The sequence below is a fragment of the Primulina huaijiensis genome, chromosome 7 (genome assembly GCF_012295235.1).
Source record: "Primulina huaijiensis isolate GDHJ02 chromosome 7, ASM1229523v2, whole genome shotgun sequence".
Classification (NCBI taxonomy): domain Eukaryota; kingdom Viridiplantae; phylum Streptophyta; class Magnoliopsida; order Lamiales; family Gesneriaceae; genus Primulina; species Primulina huaijiensis.
Window position 1 is genome coordinate 10,094,375 of NC_133312.1, and position 14,892 is coordinate 10,109,266.

Sequence of the window (14,892 nt, forward strand, 5' to 3'; positions counted from 1 at the left end):
GCATCAGTTTAGCAGAAGCAAGAAATACAAGAAGACTGCTTTCAGTTTGTTTGAAATAAAACAAGGCCAGGATGAAACTTTGAGAGCCTAGATAAAAAGATTCAATAGGGTGGCTTTGGATGTCCCTGCCTGTGCACCCGAGACAAAAACTACTGCATTCACACAAGGGTTGTGGGAGGGAGATTTCTTTGGATCTTTGACCAAAAAGCTGCCCATGGACTTTGAAGATCTCGTATCCTGGGCAGAAAAATACATCAACATGGAGGAGGCCTAGAACCAAAAAATAGAGGCTCTGAAGAGAGCCAGGGGAGACCAGGTTGTCAGGCCCGAGGAGAGAGCTCACAAGAAGGGTGGTTCCAGACATTTTTCTCATGTCCCATTGAGAATGGCCCGAGATCGAGAGATTCAAGAATGCAGCTCAGACGTGGCCCCACCTCCAAGTTCTATGGCACGGTTGCCAAGACCAGAGAAGAAGGGATACTGCACTCTCCATAAAGAGTGTTCCCATGACACTAGTGAATGTCGAACTCTGAGGAAAGAATCCCACCGGCGTTCTATGCTAGAGTCGAATGCACAGAGTAATACACCTAGGCAATCACCCTGGTTAGCCCGGCATCCCGGTCCTAATGGGAGCAGGAGAGAAGAGGGGAGCTCCCAGGAAAAGAAAAGCAAGCAATTAGAGAGAAAAGCCTCCTCGATCCAAGGAGTAATAAAAATGATTCGGAAGGATCTACATATTGTGATTCCAACCGAGCCCGGAAGGCAAGGGGAAGGAGAATGTGTCTGGAAGTTGATGAGAGGAGGAGGAATGAGCAGGTCATAAGCTTTGGCCCGGAAGATCTTAGTGGAGTCAGCCTACCACATAATGATGCCTTGGTTATCCAAGCTAGAGTTGCTAATTATGATGTGTTGAGAGTTTTTTCGGATAATGGCAGCTCGGTTAACGTTATCTTCAAAGAAGCCTTGGTACAGATGGAGTTGCAAGAGTACCAATTGGAGACGGTTGAGACTGCCTTGTTTGGTTTTGCAAGCCATGCTGTATATTCAGAATGGGAGATAAACCTGCCAATAACGCTGGGAAGTGGAGATTTGAGAAAGACAGTCATGACAGTATTTACAATAGTGGACGCCCCCTCTTCATATAACATCATCCTTGGCCGACCAGTTATGAATGAGATGAGAGCTGTGGCTTCCACTTACCATCATAAGATAAAATTTCCGGTACGAGGACATGTCGGGGAAGTCCGGGGAGATCAGCCTTCTTCTCGGAAGTGTTATGGGGAAACTGTCCGGGTGGATCAGAAGAGAGCAAGGAAGGAAGACAAGGGAAAGAGAGTAGTCCGAGTAGAGGAGGTGATAGAAGAGAAGGAGGTAAATTTTGTTGCTGAGGAAGAGCAAGAGGAGGTGGAGGTTGAGCCAGGGAAACACATCTGGGTGGCCCGAGACCTTGAAGCTTCCACACGGGTAAATTTCTTAGCCTGTTTAAAAGCTAACATTTATGTTTTTGTTTGGTCTCAATAGAAATTAGTCGGGATCTCGCCCCAAGTGGCCGAGCATAAACTAAATATTATCCCGGGGTCCCGGCCTGTAAAGCAAAAGAAAAGGCATTTTGGCTCTGAAAAAGATAAATTTATCCATGAACAAGTGCAGGAATTGCTGCGAGCCGGTCAAATCAGGGAGGTGCAATTCCCCACCTGGCTCTCAAATGTGGTTCTAGTTCCAAAAGCTAAGGGGAAATGGAGGATGTGCGTAGATTTCCGGGATATGAATAAAGCTTGTCTCAAAGATTGCTACCCCCTTCCTCGGATTGATCAGTTGGTAGATTCCACTTCTGGTTTCAAGTTATTAAGGTTTATGGATGCTTATCAAGGATATCATCAAATCCCCCTTGCCCGGGAGGATCAACATAAAGCAAGTTTCATCACTTCTGGAGGAACTTTCTGCTATGTGGTCATGCCCCTTGGATTGAAAAATGCTGAGGTCACATACCAGCGTTTAATGAGTCATGTCTTTCAGAAGCAGATGGGGAGGAATGTAGAAGTTTATGTGGATGGCATCCTGATCAAAACCCGGGAGGCCTCTTGTTTTGTTGCCGACCTGGCCGAAACTTTTGCCACACTGAAGCAGTATAGAATAAAGCTCAACCCGGCTAAATGTGTTTTTGGGGTAAGAAGTGGAAAATTCTTGGGTTTCCTTGTAACAGATCGAGGAATTGAAGTAAACCTAGAGAAGATTAAAGTAGTACTTGACATGCCTTCCCCCCAATCTATCCGAGAAGTGCAGAAGTTAACTGGGAGAATCGCTGCCCTGTCCCGATTCATTTCTCGGTCTGCCCACAGAATCTATCCATTTTCTCAAGTCCTGAGGAAGGCACAAAATTTTGGATGGGATGAAAAGTGTGAGCGGGCTTTTCAAGATTTAAAACCTGTCCTGGTAAAACCTGAGCCCGGGGAAAAGCTATGGGTCTATTTGTCCGCCACAGAATATGCTGTTAGCTCTGTACTTATCCGAGAAGAGGGGACTGACTAAAAGCCAGTGTATTATGTCAGTCATGCCCTCAGATGAGCAGAGTTGAAGTACAGTGAAGTGGAGAAAATAGCCCTGGCCCTGGTGGTGACTGCCCGGAAGCTATGCCTTATTTTCTATCGCATCCTATCGTTGTTCTCACTAACTCCCCGCTTGGAAGAATCATGACACATGCTGAAGTATCGGGAAGAATGGTTAAGTGGACAACAGAGCTCGGGGAATATGACATCGAATATCAACCTCGAGTTGCTATAAAAGCCCAAGCATTGACAGACTTCCTGATAGAGACGATGCAGCCAGGAGAGGAGGAAGTTTGGAGAGTTTTCGTCAATGGTGCATCAAATTTGTCAGGATGTGGGGTCGAGGTGGTTTTGGTTGCTCCAACAGGAGAAAAGGTTAAGTTAGCTGTAAGAATCGATTCCCGGGTCACCAATAATGAAGCTGTTCTGGCCGGGTTACAAGATGCTCGGGAAACCGGAGCTTCTCAGGTCATTATTTATTCCAACTCTAGGTTAGTGACCCAGCAAATCAAGGGAGCATATGAAACCAAAGATGAGAAAATGCTCAAATAATTGGGACTCATAACAGCGCGGGCAGCATCCTTAATTGATTGGAGCATCGAGAAAATTCCCAGGGAAGAAAACACGGAAGCAGATACTCTAGCTAAAATGGCTGCATCCTTGTCGGATGTCAGCTCCCGGGAAGTTTTGTGCTTTACCCGACTGGTCTTTTCTATTGATGAGAATATGCCATCAACCCAGAAGAATTCATGGGTGACCCCTTTTATAGAGTACATGATCCATGACAAGCTCCCAGACGACCGGGCTCAGGCCTTGAAACTCAAGAAACAAGTACCCAGGTTCGTCCTTCTGAATGATGTTTTGTACATGTGATCATATCAGGGCCCTCTACTCAAGTGCTTATCAGAAAAGGAGGTGGAGTATGTCCTCCGGGAAATTCATGAGGGATGCTGTGGTGAACATCTCGGTGGAATTGCCCTGGCTCGGAAAACGATATTAGCCGGATTCTGGTGGGCCTGGGTAAATCAAGATGCTACTCAATTTGTCCAATCATGGAAAGGTTGCTAATATCATTCTAAATTCCAACACAGACCAACTACTGACATGCAACTTATCTCAGCATCGTGTCCCTTTGATCAGTGGGGTATGGATATTGTGGGCCCTTTTCCCATAGCCCGGGCGCAAAAAAAATTCCTTCTTGTGGCTGTGGATTATTTCTCTAAATGGGTGGAGGCTGAACCTTTGGCCAAAATTACTGAGGAAGAGGTGATTAAATTTCTCCAGAAGAATATTGTTTGCAGATTTGATATCCCAAGAAGATTATCAGACAATGGGAGGTAGTTCCAGGGGAAGAAAATCACGTCTTGGTGTCAAGAAATGAAGATCATTCACTCTTTCACCTCAGTAGCCTACCCACAAGCCAATGGCCAAACTGAGGTAACCAATAGAATCATTGTGCAAGCATTAAAGGCCCAACTTCATGGAAAAGGTAAAGACTGGGTGGAAGAATTGCCAAGTATATTGTGCGCGTATCGGACTACACCTCGAACAGCTACCCGAGAAACTCCTTATAGTTTAGTCTACGGTTCAGAAACAGTCTTACCTGTGGAGATCAGACAATCTTCTGCCCGGGTGGAATCTTATATGAATAACAATGATCATACTCAGGCCATTGAGCTTGATTTGATTGAAGAAAAAAGAGATCTGGCAGCCATTCGAATGGAAGCCTATCGAAGCTAGATTACAAAATCTTATAACAGACATGTCCGAGCACGCGATTTCTAGGTCGGGGACCTAGTTATGAAAAAAGTGAAGCTGGTAGGTGATGTGGGGAAGTTAGAAGTAAGATGGGAGGGACCTTTCAAAGTGATTCAGAGAGTCAGCTCAGGGGCAACTTATTATTTAGAAGATTCTCAGGGGCACATCCTTAAGAGACCGTGGAATGCATTTCATTTGAAGAAATATTATGTTTAAAATCTAGATTGTGCATCTGTTATCTGTGTATCAAATAAAGAGATTACTCAGAAAAATGTCTACTAAGTCCAGGGACCCGTACCCTGGCCCGAAGACCCACACCACGGTTATCTACTAAAGTCCAGGGACCCGTACCCTGGCTCGAAGATCCGCACCTCGGCTATATACTAAGCCCAGGGACCCATACCCTGGCCCGGGGACCCGCACCCCAGTTATCTACTAAAGTCTAGGGAACCGTACCCTTGCCCAAGGACCCGCACCTCGGTTATCTACTAAGATCAGGGACCCATACCATGATCCGGGGACCTACACCTTGGTTATCTACCAAGATTGATTGTTTACTAAACCCAAGGAATTATACCCCATTTATTTATAAGCTTGGTAAAAGTTGGTTAAAATCTACAAGGATATCTGAAGAGTTCAAGTCATTTACGGCATTTGAAAATATTCTAACAGTTATCAAACGTAGGAAAAACAAAGAACATTTTTCATTAAACAAAAAAAAAAAACAATTACAGGGCGCCCAGAAGCCCGGGAAGGAAATAAAAAATCTATTCTACTCTCTCAGGATCTTGCTTATCTTCCTCTTTATCATCATCCGGGAGGGATGCAGCAGCTTTGAACAAATCAAGAAAGTCCTCCCGATCAGATGGAACGAGGCCCGCTTCTTGGAACTGCTCAAGGCATCTGTTAAAGTCCTGTTCAAAATAAATGAAGGCTTTATCAGCCACCATCTTCTTGAATTCCCGGGACTTCAGGAATTGGGTCATTTTTTCCTCTTGATTAGTCTTCAAGAGCTCCAAAACAGCAGTCGCCTCTTTAGCTCAGACCCGGGAGGATTCTGCTTCTTCCTTGGCTGACTGCACCTCTAGCCTGGTAATCTTTGAGTTGTTATCAAACTCCTTTCGAAGTGACTCCATCTCCGACCGGGCTTCAGCCAGCTCCGCCTGAGCAAGGTCCACTTGCTGTTTCCAGCCGGCCCACCTCCTCCTGGAGCTTATCGTACATCTCCCGGGCAGTGGTGGCTTGGGTGTTGGCTCTCTTCACAGCATTGGCCACTTGCTCGTAAGCCGATACAAGCATCTGCAAGCCCTGTAAATAAAGAAAATGTTAGAAATCGATACATAATTAAACAACAAGGCAAAAGTAAAGGAACTTACAGGAAAGGACCGGGCGAATCCTTCCCACAATTTTTGGTTGGGATGGAGTCCTCTGAGATGCTCCACCTCATCGGGACGCAAAAGACCCTGGATCGTTTTGGTAAGGTCTGTACTGACGTCATCACCAAAAATATTTGGCAAGATCGGGGACCTTCCACCGTGTCGAGAGGGGTCAATAGATGAGCCTGGAGGGGTATGAGATCGAACGATCATCTCAGGCTCCTCCTCCTCTATTGTAATTGCCTCTGTGATTGGCTCCATAGGCGCTTTGCTTTGACGGTGAATCAAAGGAGCCGGGTCCTCTTCATTGGCCAAGGAGGTGGTTTCGTCCCTGGTATGGACAGTTTCTTCTCGGGCCTTAGCCTCTTCCCGTGCCCGACGTTCTTCTTGCTCCTATGCTTCCCGGGCTCTCTTCTCTGCCCAGACTTGTTTTTATTATGCCTTTTTCCCGGCATCTGCTTCCAGGAGGCTTGCCTTAATCATTTCTTCCTCGGCTGCATTAAAGATAAAAGTCAGAAAAGTAACTCACAAAAAATAGAACTACTAAGGAGAGTAATTTACCAGCCTGTGACCAAGCCTGGCCGAACTCATCTATCATCTGGTCCACAAGATCTTCAGGCCGGTGTCTGATCCCATAATAAACCAGATTGTCCCCCCGATCAACACCGATGATAGAAAAGATTGACCCTCTAGCATCCCGGGCATGAGAAAAGGTGAGAAGAAGTTTGAAATCTCGTGGAAGCTCAGGTTACGTGGGCATCGAGGGCAAAAAACCTGTCGAGCAGGTTAGGGGAGTTGGGAGTTTTTGAAAGAAAAATTTTGTTTTCTATCCCTTCAAAGAGGAAGGGATGTCTATCAAGAATCGGTAATGCATCCGTGCCATAAAAGAAAAGACTCCGTCATTAAACCGACAAGAATAGAAATAATGAAAGATGAAAGAATTGATGGGGATGTTTTTCATATGAAATAAAATAAAGGTAGCCGCCATAATCCTAAAGGCTTTAGGATGGAGACGACTAATCGGGAGCCCGAAGAACTGGGAAATCCCTTCGAAGAAATGGTGGACTGGGAACCGAAATCCACTCTTGAGTTTTCTACAAAGAAAGTTTGAAAGCCCGGAGGTGGGGTGTCCGGGTTATCATTGGGCTCGGGAATGACTATTTTGTAAGAAAAATGGATTGAGCCTAAAGACCTAATTTCTTCCAAATTACCCGGATGAAGGGTGGAAGTTACAGTAGAAAACCACAAGGGCCCTGTAACCTTATCCTTCCCTTTGCCTTGGGGCCCAATAGGTCGGGAGGAAGAAGCTTTGTTTTTTGTTTTTGAAATAGGTATGGAAACAGGGATATGGCTATAGGAATGTGGACAGAGGTTTCAGAAGGGGTTGGGGAGTTGTCCTCCGATCGACCCCTGACATTTTGACTAGAAGTAGAAGAAGTGGAGGTCGACATGCTGAAAAAGAAGAGGATAAAAAAAGGAAGAGGAACTTACGGAGTGAGAACAGGTGACTGGTGAAATGAGGAGATCGCCGGAGATGGAAGAATGCTTCGCCAGAGAGGGAAATCAGAACGAAAGAAGTAAAAAATGAAAATGAGTTGAGGGTGGAAATATATATAAAGGTAGGGGAAATGATTTGAACCGTTGATCACGAAACAAATGGACAGATTATATTGACATTGAAAATTTTGCGGGATATTTGAAAAGACTGTCACAGAACTCGAGGCGTCATGATAATTTATCTTCTCGGAATACGAAAAGTTTCTGACCTATTAGATTTTAGGGCTTACGTTAGCCCTAATAATATGATATCATTTCTCTCATCTCAGGGAGACTAAACGACAGACTATTTTCCCTGACTGGGAACACAAGAGTAATCGGAGCAGCGAGTATGACTCTAGCCCGACTATTTAAGGAGGGAGTGATGATGTCCCGTGATATCTCGGGTCATGGATAGTGCTCGGGTCAGGAACCTGGATTACTTCCGGGTCACAGATGACCCAAGGCAGCAGGATAGGTCTGTGAAGGAAGCCCGAGTCTTGGATGACCCGGGACACTGAACGGATGGCTCGCCAGGGAGGATCTAGGGAGGAGGCCCATCAAAAGGCCTCCCCGAGCTATTGGATGCTCGGGCTCCCATGCAAATTCCCGGAAGCTTTCTTCCCGGGCCACTTTGATATAAGTGCAACATTTAATTATACTAGTAAGATAGGGTGTGGGCGGCCGTCCTATCTCTAACACTAATCCAAGTGGTTGACAAAATCAGGTAGGCTGGATGTGACTAGTATAAGATTTGACATGTCAAAATAATATGGTATAATCAGCCGCCCTACTATAATTAATGAACAGTACAAATAACGAGGTCATCATTACATCTTCTATTAAAAATACCATGTTCCATTCTTGCATTTACTCCCTATTCAGATAATGAATGCACACATTTATTACTCATACCAATATCACAGCCACCACTTGGTTTTCATTGGTTCTTTGCTTAATTCACTCACTGACTTAAGCATCGGAGTGGCCACGCCAGACACCCTTCCGGCGCCCATTCACGTGGTTATCTTCTTGGTTGCAGACCACCTTACCCAGTCAAGGAGAAAAGTTTCTAGTTCAAACATATTTTACTCTTATTTCCTTCATTATCTTGGTTGCGGATTCGGTAGAGCACCCGACCCGACTCATCCATTTCACTTGGATAGCATCAAATAGCAACCTTCCACTTCACGTTGCTTCGTCCCCCCTCCAGCCACAATATTTCAGTAATCTCCGCAATCTTCATCCTCCACCTCCAGTCTGGTCACAAAATCGCAGCAATCTTGTCGCTTATGTGGGTTCTCTCTCGGGTTAGTGGCCAAAAACACTATCATTTTCCCCTATTCTCATGAATTCGTACAGCTGCGTTTTGGACACAATAAAATTGATTCCCAATATTAGTATCAGAGTCAGATTCTCTATATCGTATGGTTTAAGATTAATGTTAGAGTATTTCATTTCTAATCATATTTGAAATTTTTTTAAAAAATTGATGCACCATTAAAATTTTGATTTTAATCGAAAAACAAAAAAAATCGAACTGTCCGAAACTGGCAGCCAACGTACGCGCAAGGCTGCGCACAGTTTCGTGCACAGCGCTCAGGGTGCAGAACGGCGCCTGCACACACCTCTGCGTGCTCGCCAGCGCCCGATCTGATCGGGCAGCGGGCTGGCAGCGCAGGCGGGTGTTCGGGAACATCTCGAGCACTGTGCTGTGTCATGGTCTTGAATTTTTCGGGTCAAGTGTGCGATTTTCTGATTTTACAAAAGTTGATATTTTATGAAAATTTGTATAATTTTTCTTTAAAAATCAAATTTTGGCAAATTATTAATTTTCTTGTAAAATAATTAATTTGAATATGATTTTAATTATTTATAGTAAAAATAAATTTTACAATAAATCAATTTTTACTAAATAAATTATAAATTAAATAAAATGTGTTTATTTAATTTATTAACTTCTTTAATAAGTGTGATGGTTAGTAATAAAAATACAAGATATATGATTTAATCAGTCAATTAAATTTATTTAATTAATCGATGTTAATATGTGATATTAAATGCATGAAAGATGATAGAGAGCCTTGACCAATGTAACTTTCGCACACATGGAGGTTATTGGTTTCCAGCCTATATAACATTTTCAACTCAAACTGAGCTAAGAAAAGGAAACATTTAATGTAACGCCCTAGATTCGACGACTGTCCTCACTGTACCAATACGAGTCTTTCCAGCGTGTTTATGTCCTCACTCGCACGCACCATAGGAAACTTCTCAGGAGGTCACCCATCCCAGAATTGCCCCAAGTGAAGCACGCTTAACTTTGGAGTTTTTATGTGATGAGCTACCGAAAAGAAGATGCATCTTATTGGTATGAGTAGTACATATCAAATCTTTTAAGTCCTCTTCAACTGTACAGTTCAATACATTGAACAGTTTCGGAATCTCCCTCCTTCTACTGTAAGATCAGTTCATTCATGTTCCCTCCGCCTATAAGCCTGCCAGGAGCTGCTCATTGTCCGTGCAACCTCATGGCACCGGCGATCACACCCCGCCCTCTTTGGCCGTGGGCCTCACATGCCCACCAGCTTCCGCTTGGTTCGTCCCCGAACCACACTGTACTAGGAGAGGTCGGCTCTGATACCAACTGAAACGTCTGGTATTCGTTTCCTTAAAACATGCTAGAATTTTTTTTTTTCAAACCTCGCATAGCATTCGGCCGAACCATAAAATATTTTGGAACGATTTTAAAATAAAACAATAAACTATATATTTGAGAAATACAGCCCATGCTATAATCTCTCAAAAATCACTCCAAAGCATAAATAAAAAGTCGTAAAAATCTTTAACATAAATCATAATCATAAATGCGGAAAGCTAGAAGTGCTGGTCCTCGGGTCGTGTGCACCTTCAGTCCAGTCAGGTCAACCATCAAGACCTCCCATAACATTAATATCATAAACACCTGCATCAATCACACCTAGTGAGTCTAAAGACTCAACACACCATAATCTTGATAACAAGTAATACGTATAAAATCACATGCAAAAATGAAAAATAATTGTACTTAAAATATCGTTTTCATTAAGATGCATAAACTTTAAACATGAACATTTTCGCAAACATTTTCATGATGCATCACTTAATCCTCAACATTTTTCCTTTTCCTCATTTCATAACGTAAACCTTTTATCATGATCATAACATTTTTCCTTTTCCTTTTCTTTTGTTGAATTCAGATCTTTAATTGTGACTTTTCTCAAAAAATCGATGGATCCATTTGCATGTAACCATAGTACTGGGCGGCGGGGGACATCAGCAATACTCTCACCGATCAACTGAGCCCTGACCTATCTTCATCGAATGAAAATACAATCGGCGAGGCTCCCTCTGGGGCCTTTTCCCATAAATGGGCTCCCTCTGAGGCCTTCTCCCCTCACGACATTTTCACTCTTATCCTCATATCCTCAATGGTGTCAATGGAAATATTATCTTCGGGCTCCCACTAGGACCATAACCCTCACGATATCTCCAACATAACATCATTATAGTCACAATTACTTCACTTCCTTCAACATTTTATGTTTTCATCACTTTATAAAAATCATGCATGACATATCATTTTTATTTTTGAAACCAAGCATGCAACATGTCTTTTAAATGTCAACCTTAAATCATAAAAATTAAAGGACATTTAAAAATCATAATTTAACATGTAAAAATTCATAAACATTTGAAATAATCATAATAGCATACAAAACAGCTTTCAGAGGACTGCCATGACGTTTACTAATTTTTAGATGTAAAAAGACCGTTTTACCCTAGACGTAAAATTTCACGTTTTTGACTTTTTCTTAATTTCATTGACTCTAACATGTCTCAAATAATTATTTAATCTTACATGAATTTTCTCATATTTTTATTTAGCTTAATTCGATGACTTTTAAATTAATATTTAAATAAGACGTATTATTGCATTTTAATTTCGAATTAAACCAAAACTTAATATAAAATTCCAAAATTAAAAACTTAAACTTCTAATAATTATTTGAGCTTAAATATAATTTTCCATAATTTTATAAAGATTAAAGCTAGGCTTTTCAATTAATTCGTTAATTAACGTTTCGTGCGGCGATTAAATCCCGAATAAATCCAAAACTCGTTATTTTGATCCCAAATTTTAAACATAGCATTTTTATGATTTATTCTACCCTTCCAAGTCACAAGCCACCCCCGTGAACCCATGGATTCATTTTTAGCCTTTTAATTTTTGAAATAGACACCTTATCAAACACAACGAGCCATCTCCCAATTTACTCGAGCCACGCCTGAGCCACCTTGAGCCAAAACCTAGCCAACCCATCTAAGGACACTCCTAACAAAGCCCAGCCCAAAACACCAACCCTGGCCCGCTCAAAAACCTCCTGGAACTTGACCCAAAATCTGCACAAGTGTGTGTGAGATGTTCTAGTTACACTAGGACTCCTAGCTAGCCTAGGGCTCTTCCAGCCGAGCCACCACAAAACCACCATGACCCTAACTGACCATGGACCATGCCCAGACCCAGCCCAGACAAGCCCAATGTTAGAGTAGGTGTCCGTCAAGCCAAGTGTTGGCCGAGGGTTCATGTTGAAACTCTATGTATAAACAATCTTTATTTTTAATAATATTTGAAATTATTGTTTTGGCACATCTTTATCTGTATACCCATGCTAGTTGCATAGATAATATCTTTGAATATACAAATAGTAGAAAGAATATGAGATGCTCATATAATGAGTATTATGAAACTCATATTTGCAATACTGTATATTCTAAACAGTTCCTAGTCGATTCAGCCGCCGCTAAGAAGTATATAGGCCTCTCGAGTTCGAGACTAGTATCTGCGATGTTTCATTGGTAGGGGATATTGTGATGTCCGAACATGCAGATAGGCGCTCCTTGTAGAGTGCACCGAATAACCCTCCATAAAGGACTTTCTAATTGGTTCTCACTCATCGAGTGGAAACGTCCTAGTTTATGGTTGTACACCATTAGTCTTTATGACCCGGGGCAACATTGAGACTCTATATGCTAGCATTGCACTTTGACTTGTTTACCGTCTCTCATGGGGTCATCAAGTGGCAAGGTTGGGTGCTTTGTCGAAACATATAGGAGTCGATGCATTGTAGTCGGGGATTCAGCGCTTACCTTCGGGTATGGATATCCTGTGTATGTAATATGAAATCTCTGATCAGAGTATGATGGTAATTATGAAAGGGGTTTCATAGATTACACGATCGATGCAACTACGACATGACACATAGTATCGATTCGTTGACAGCTCTCGATATACCAATAGTTGTTGAATCGGTCGGGATATATGAGTTGAAGGGACCGTACTGTACGTTAACCATAATTGAATAGTTCTTACAGGCACTATCATTTGATACCTAGGGAATCATGTAAGCGATGCTGCTAGGTGCTTAACATGATTGGTTGGGTACTATCAGACTTAAGTTCTGACGTTGTTATTATCAAGGAGTTGATAAGTAAGAATGGAGCAATTGGGGTATGCTCAAATAAGGACATGTTTAGTCCGAATCACATAGAGATGTGAACCCACGGCTAGTTGTATCAATGAACAATTGAGGGCCACACAAATACTAGCTTTCTAGATCCCGTTGAGAAGTAAAATAGTTCAATGTGTTGTACGACTTATAAAGGAGTTTATAAGTGTAAACAAAATAGAAGTATGACTTTGATAAGGAGAATGTAACTTTTAATTTATGGAAGTGTTCTTAAATTAAAATTTGGCCAATTAAATAATGTATTTGAAAATTGTTATTTTCATAAACATTATTATGGACTAAATTAAATTCATTCAAGTGTTGAATTATTTAAACACTAATGGGCCTAGTAGAGTCCAAATAATTAAATTAATTCAAATGTTAAAATAATTAAACAACATTGAGCCTTGTAGAGCCCAATTAGAAATAATTATTAAACTAGTGGGCTTGAGTAAAATCAAGTAAAGTTGAAATGGTCTCAAATGTGTTTGAGACATTTAAATAAAAGTTCACGGGCCTTGTAATTGTTACAAGCTCAAGTAGAAAGCATGCCAGGGAGGTGAAGGGTTGGAGACAACTTTTTCAAAAAATAATGCATGGCATGCTCATGCACTTTATCACTTTTTCAAACACCAAGAAAAGTCTTCCTTCTCTCCTCCACTACCCCTTGGCCGAAACTTCACCTCATTTTTCTCTCAATTTTTCTTCTTCAATTATTGAGGAAAGAAAAGTTTTCTCAAAGAAAAATCCTCTAATTTTTTTAGTGCAAAATTAGAGGGGATCTACCTAGTTGGTGGTGGACTTAATATTTGAGCAAGAAGTGCTCAAAAGAGGCTTGAAGATTTGTTTTTCCATTCAAGAGCTAAGGTGTTTATATCTTAGTTGGAGCCATCATCAATCTCTTGAGATTGATAGGTATTTTTCTAAAACACCCTATGAATGTCATATTGTGTTTTGCTTATTTGCTACACTACTTTGTGGGGTGCTAGGTTTTTGTTTTTGTTGAAACAAATTTTTAAAAATAACTTCCGTTGCGCAACCGGACACCGTAACCAATCCCCTTTCAAGTGATATCATGAGCTATGGTTACAATTTTGGTGTAGCAAATACATGATATTATGTTGAGGTCTATTTCTAACCGCATGAGACAATCAAAACAACAAATAGATGGCAGATTTTTGGCAACAAGTTGCTGCCCATTTCGGGCAGCAAGGGCAGCCCCTCCGAATAGCCCCTTCGAAAAATAAAAAAAATAAAAATTTGGTAAGTTGGCCGGAATCCGTTGACGGCGATGACGACTAGGGTTTCCAAAAGTGTTTTGGAATATCAAAATGTCATGGGCCTTGAAGTTGTTGGGCCATTAGATGGCTAACATAATTTGTGAAATTTAAATAGGCCAAAATGTTTTTGGTGAAAAATGATTTTTTGGGTCCTTAAGTTTAAATTTACAAAAGTTGTATATATTTTCTCATAAAATAAATAATTGAAGTTGGACTTTAATTATTTATAGTAAATGGTGATTTACAAGAAATTATGTTATAAATAAATTAATTATAAAGTAGACAAAAGAGTTTGTATACTTTGTTAATTTAGTTTATAATTGTGGCGGTTAGTGATTGGATCAAGATATGTAATATTGGATCAATTGATTATTGTGATAATTAATTTACGGTGTATGATATGTGATATTATGCATGAAGGATGATCAAAAGCCCAAGCCCAATTTACTAGGTGTATGCTAGGATATTTTGTGTTGAATGATTGTAATAATTATCAAATTTCAAGTGGACTTGGTTTATGGCCCGTTCCCACCCCATGAGATGTATCCCTATTTGCCATGGATATTTAATTGTAAATATTAATATAGTGGAAGCTCAAGATTGGAAGATGGTGGCCTTGATGATTATGAAGATCGAAGACATGTAAATATTGGAGGCTTATGTAATAGTTGAATTTGCATCCCATTCATTTTTCTAGGATTGGACATAGGCCTGTGCTTAGCTCACACGGGCCATTAGTGTTGGGGTAATTGATCATCCTTGTTTTGTTTACTGTTTATAATATATGCATGATATGTTATAAATAATGAGTATGTGCGTTATTATTATGATAATAACAAAGTTGCAT

General features: G+C 41.2%; 2 protein-coding genes across 2 annotated transcripts; both read left to right on the plus strand.

Moving 5' to 3' along the window:
- Positions 1–2,630: 2,630 nt before the first annotated feature.
- LOC140981583 (uncharacterized) lies at positions 2,631–3,098 on the plus strand. The gene has a single exon (XM_073448013.1). The coding sequence runs from the start codon at positions 2,631–2,633 to the stop codon at positions 3,096–3,098; it is 468 nt and encodes a 155-aa protein (XP_073304114.1).
- An 825-nt stretch (positions 3,099–3,923) lies between these two features.
- Positions 3,924–4,286, plus strand: LOC140981584 (uncharacterized). The gene has a single exon (XM_073448014.1). It carries the CDS (start codon positions 3,924–3,926, stop codon positions 4,284–4,286), a length of 363 nt encoding a protein of 120 aa, XP_073304115.1.
- Positions 4,287–14,892: the final 10,606 nt, after the last annotated feature.

What these genes read in the sequence shown, in the direction of transcription:
- LOC140981583 (XM_073448013.1), top strand. Translation starts at nt 2,631, where the DNA reads ATGCCTTATTTTCTATCGCATCCTATCGTTGTTCTCACTAACTCCCCG.
- LOC140981584 (XM_073448014.1), top strand. Translation starts at nt 3,924, where the DNA reads ATGAAGATCATTCACTCTTTCACCTCAGTAGCCTACCCACAAGCCAAT.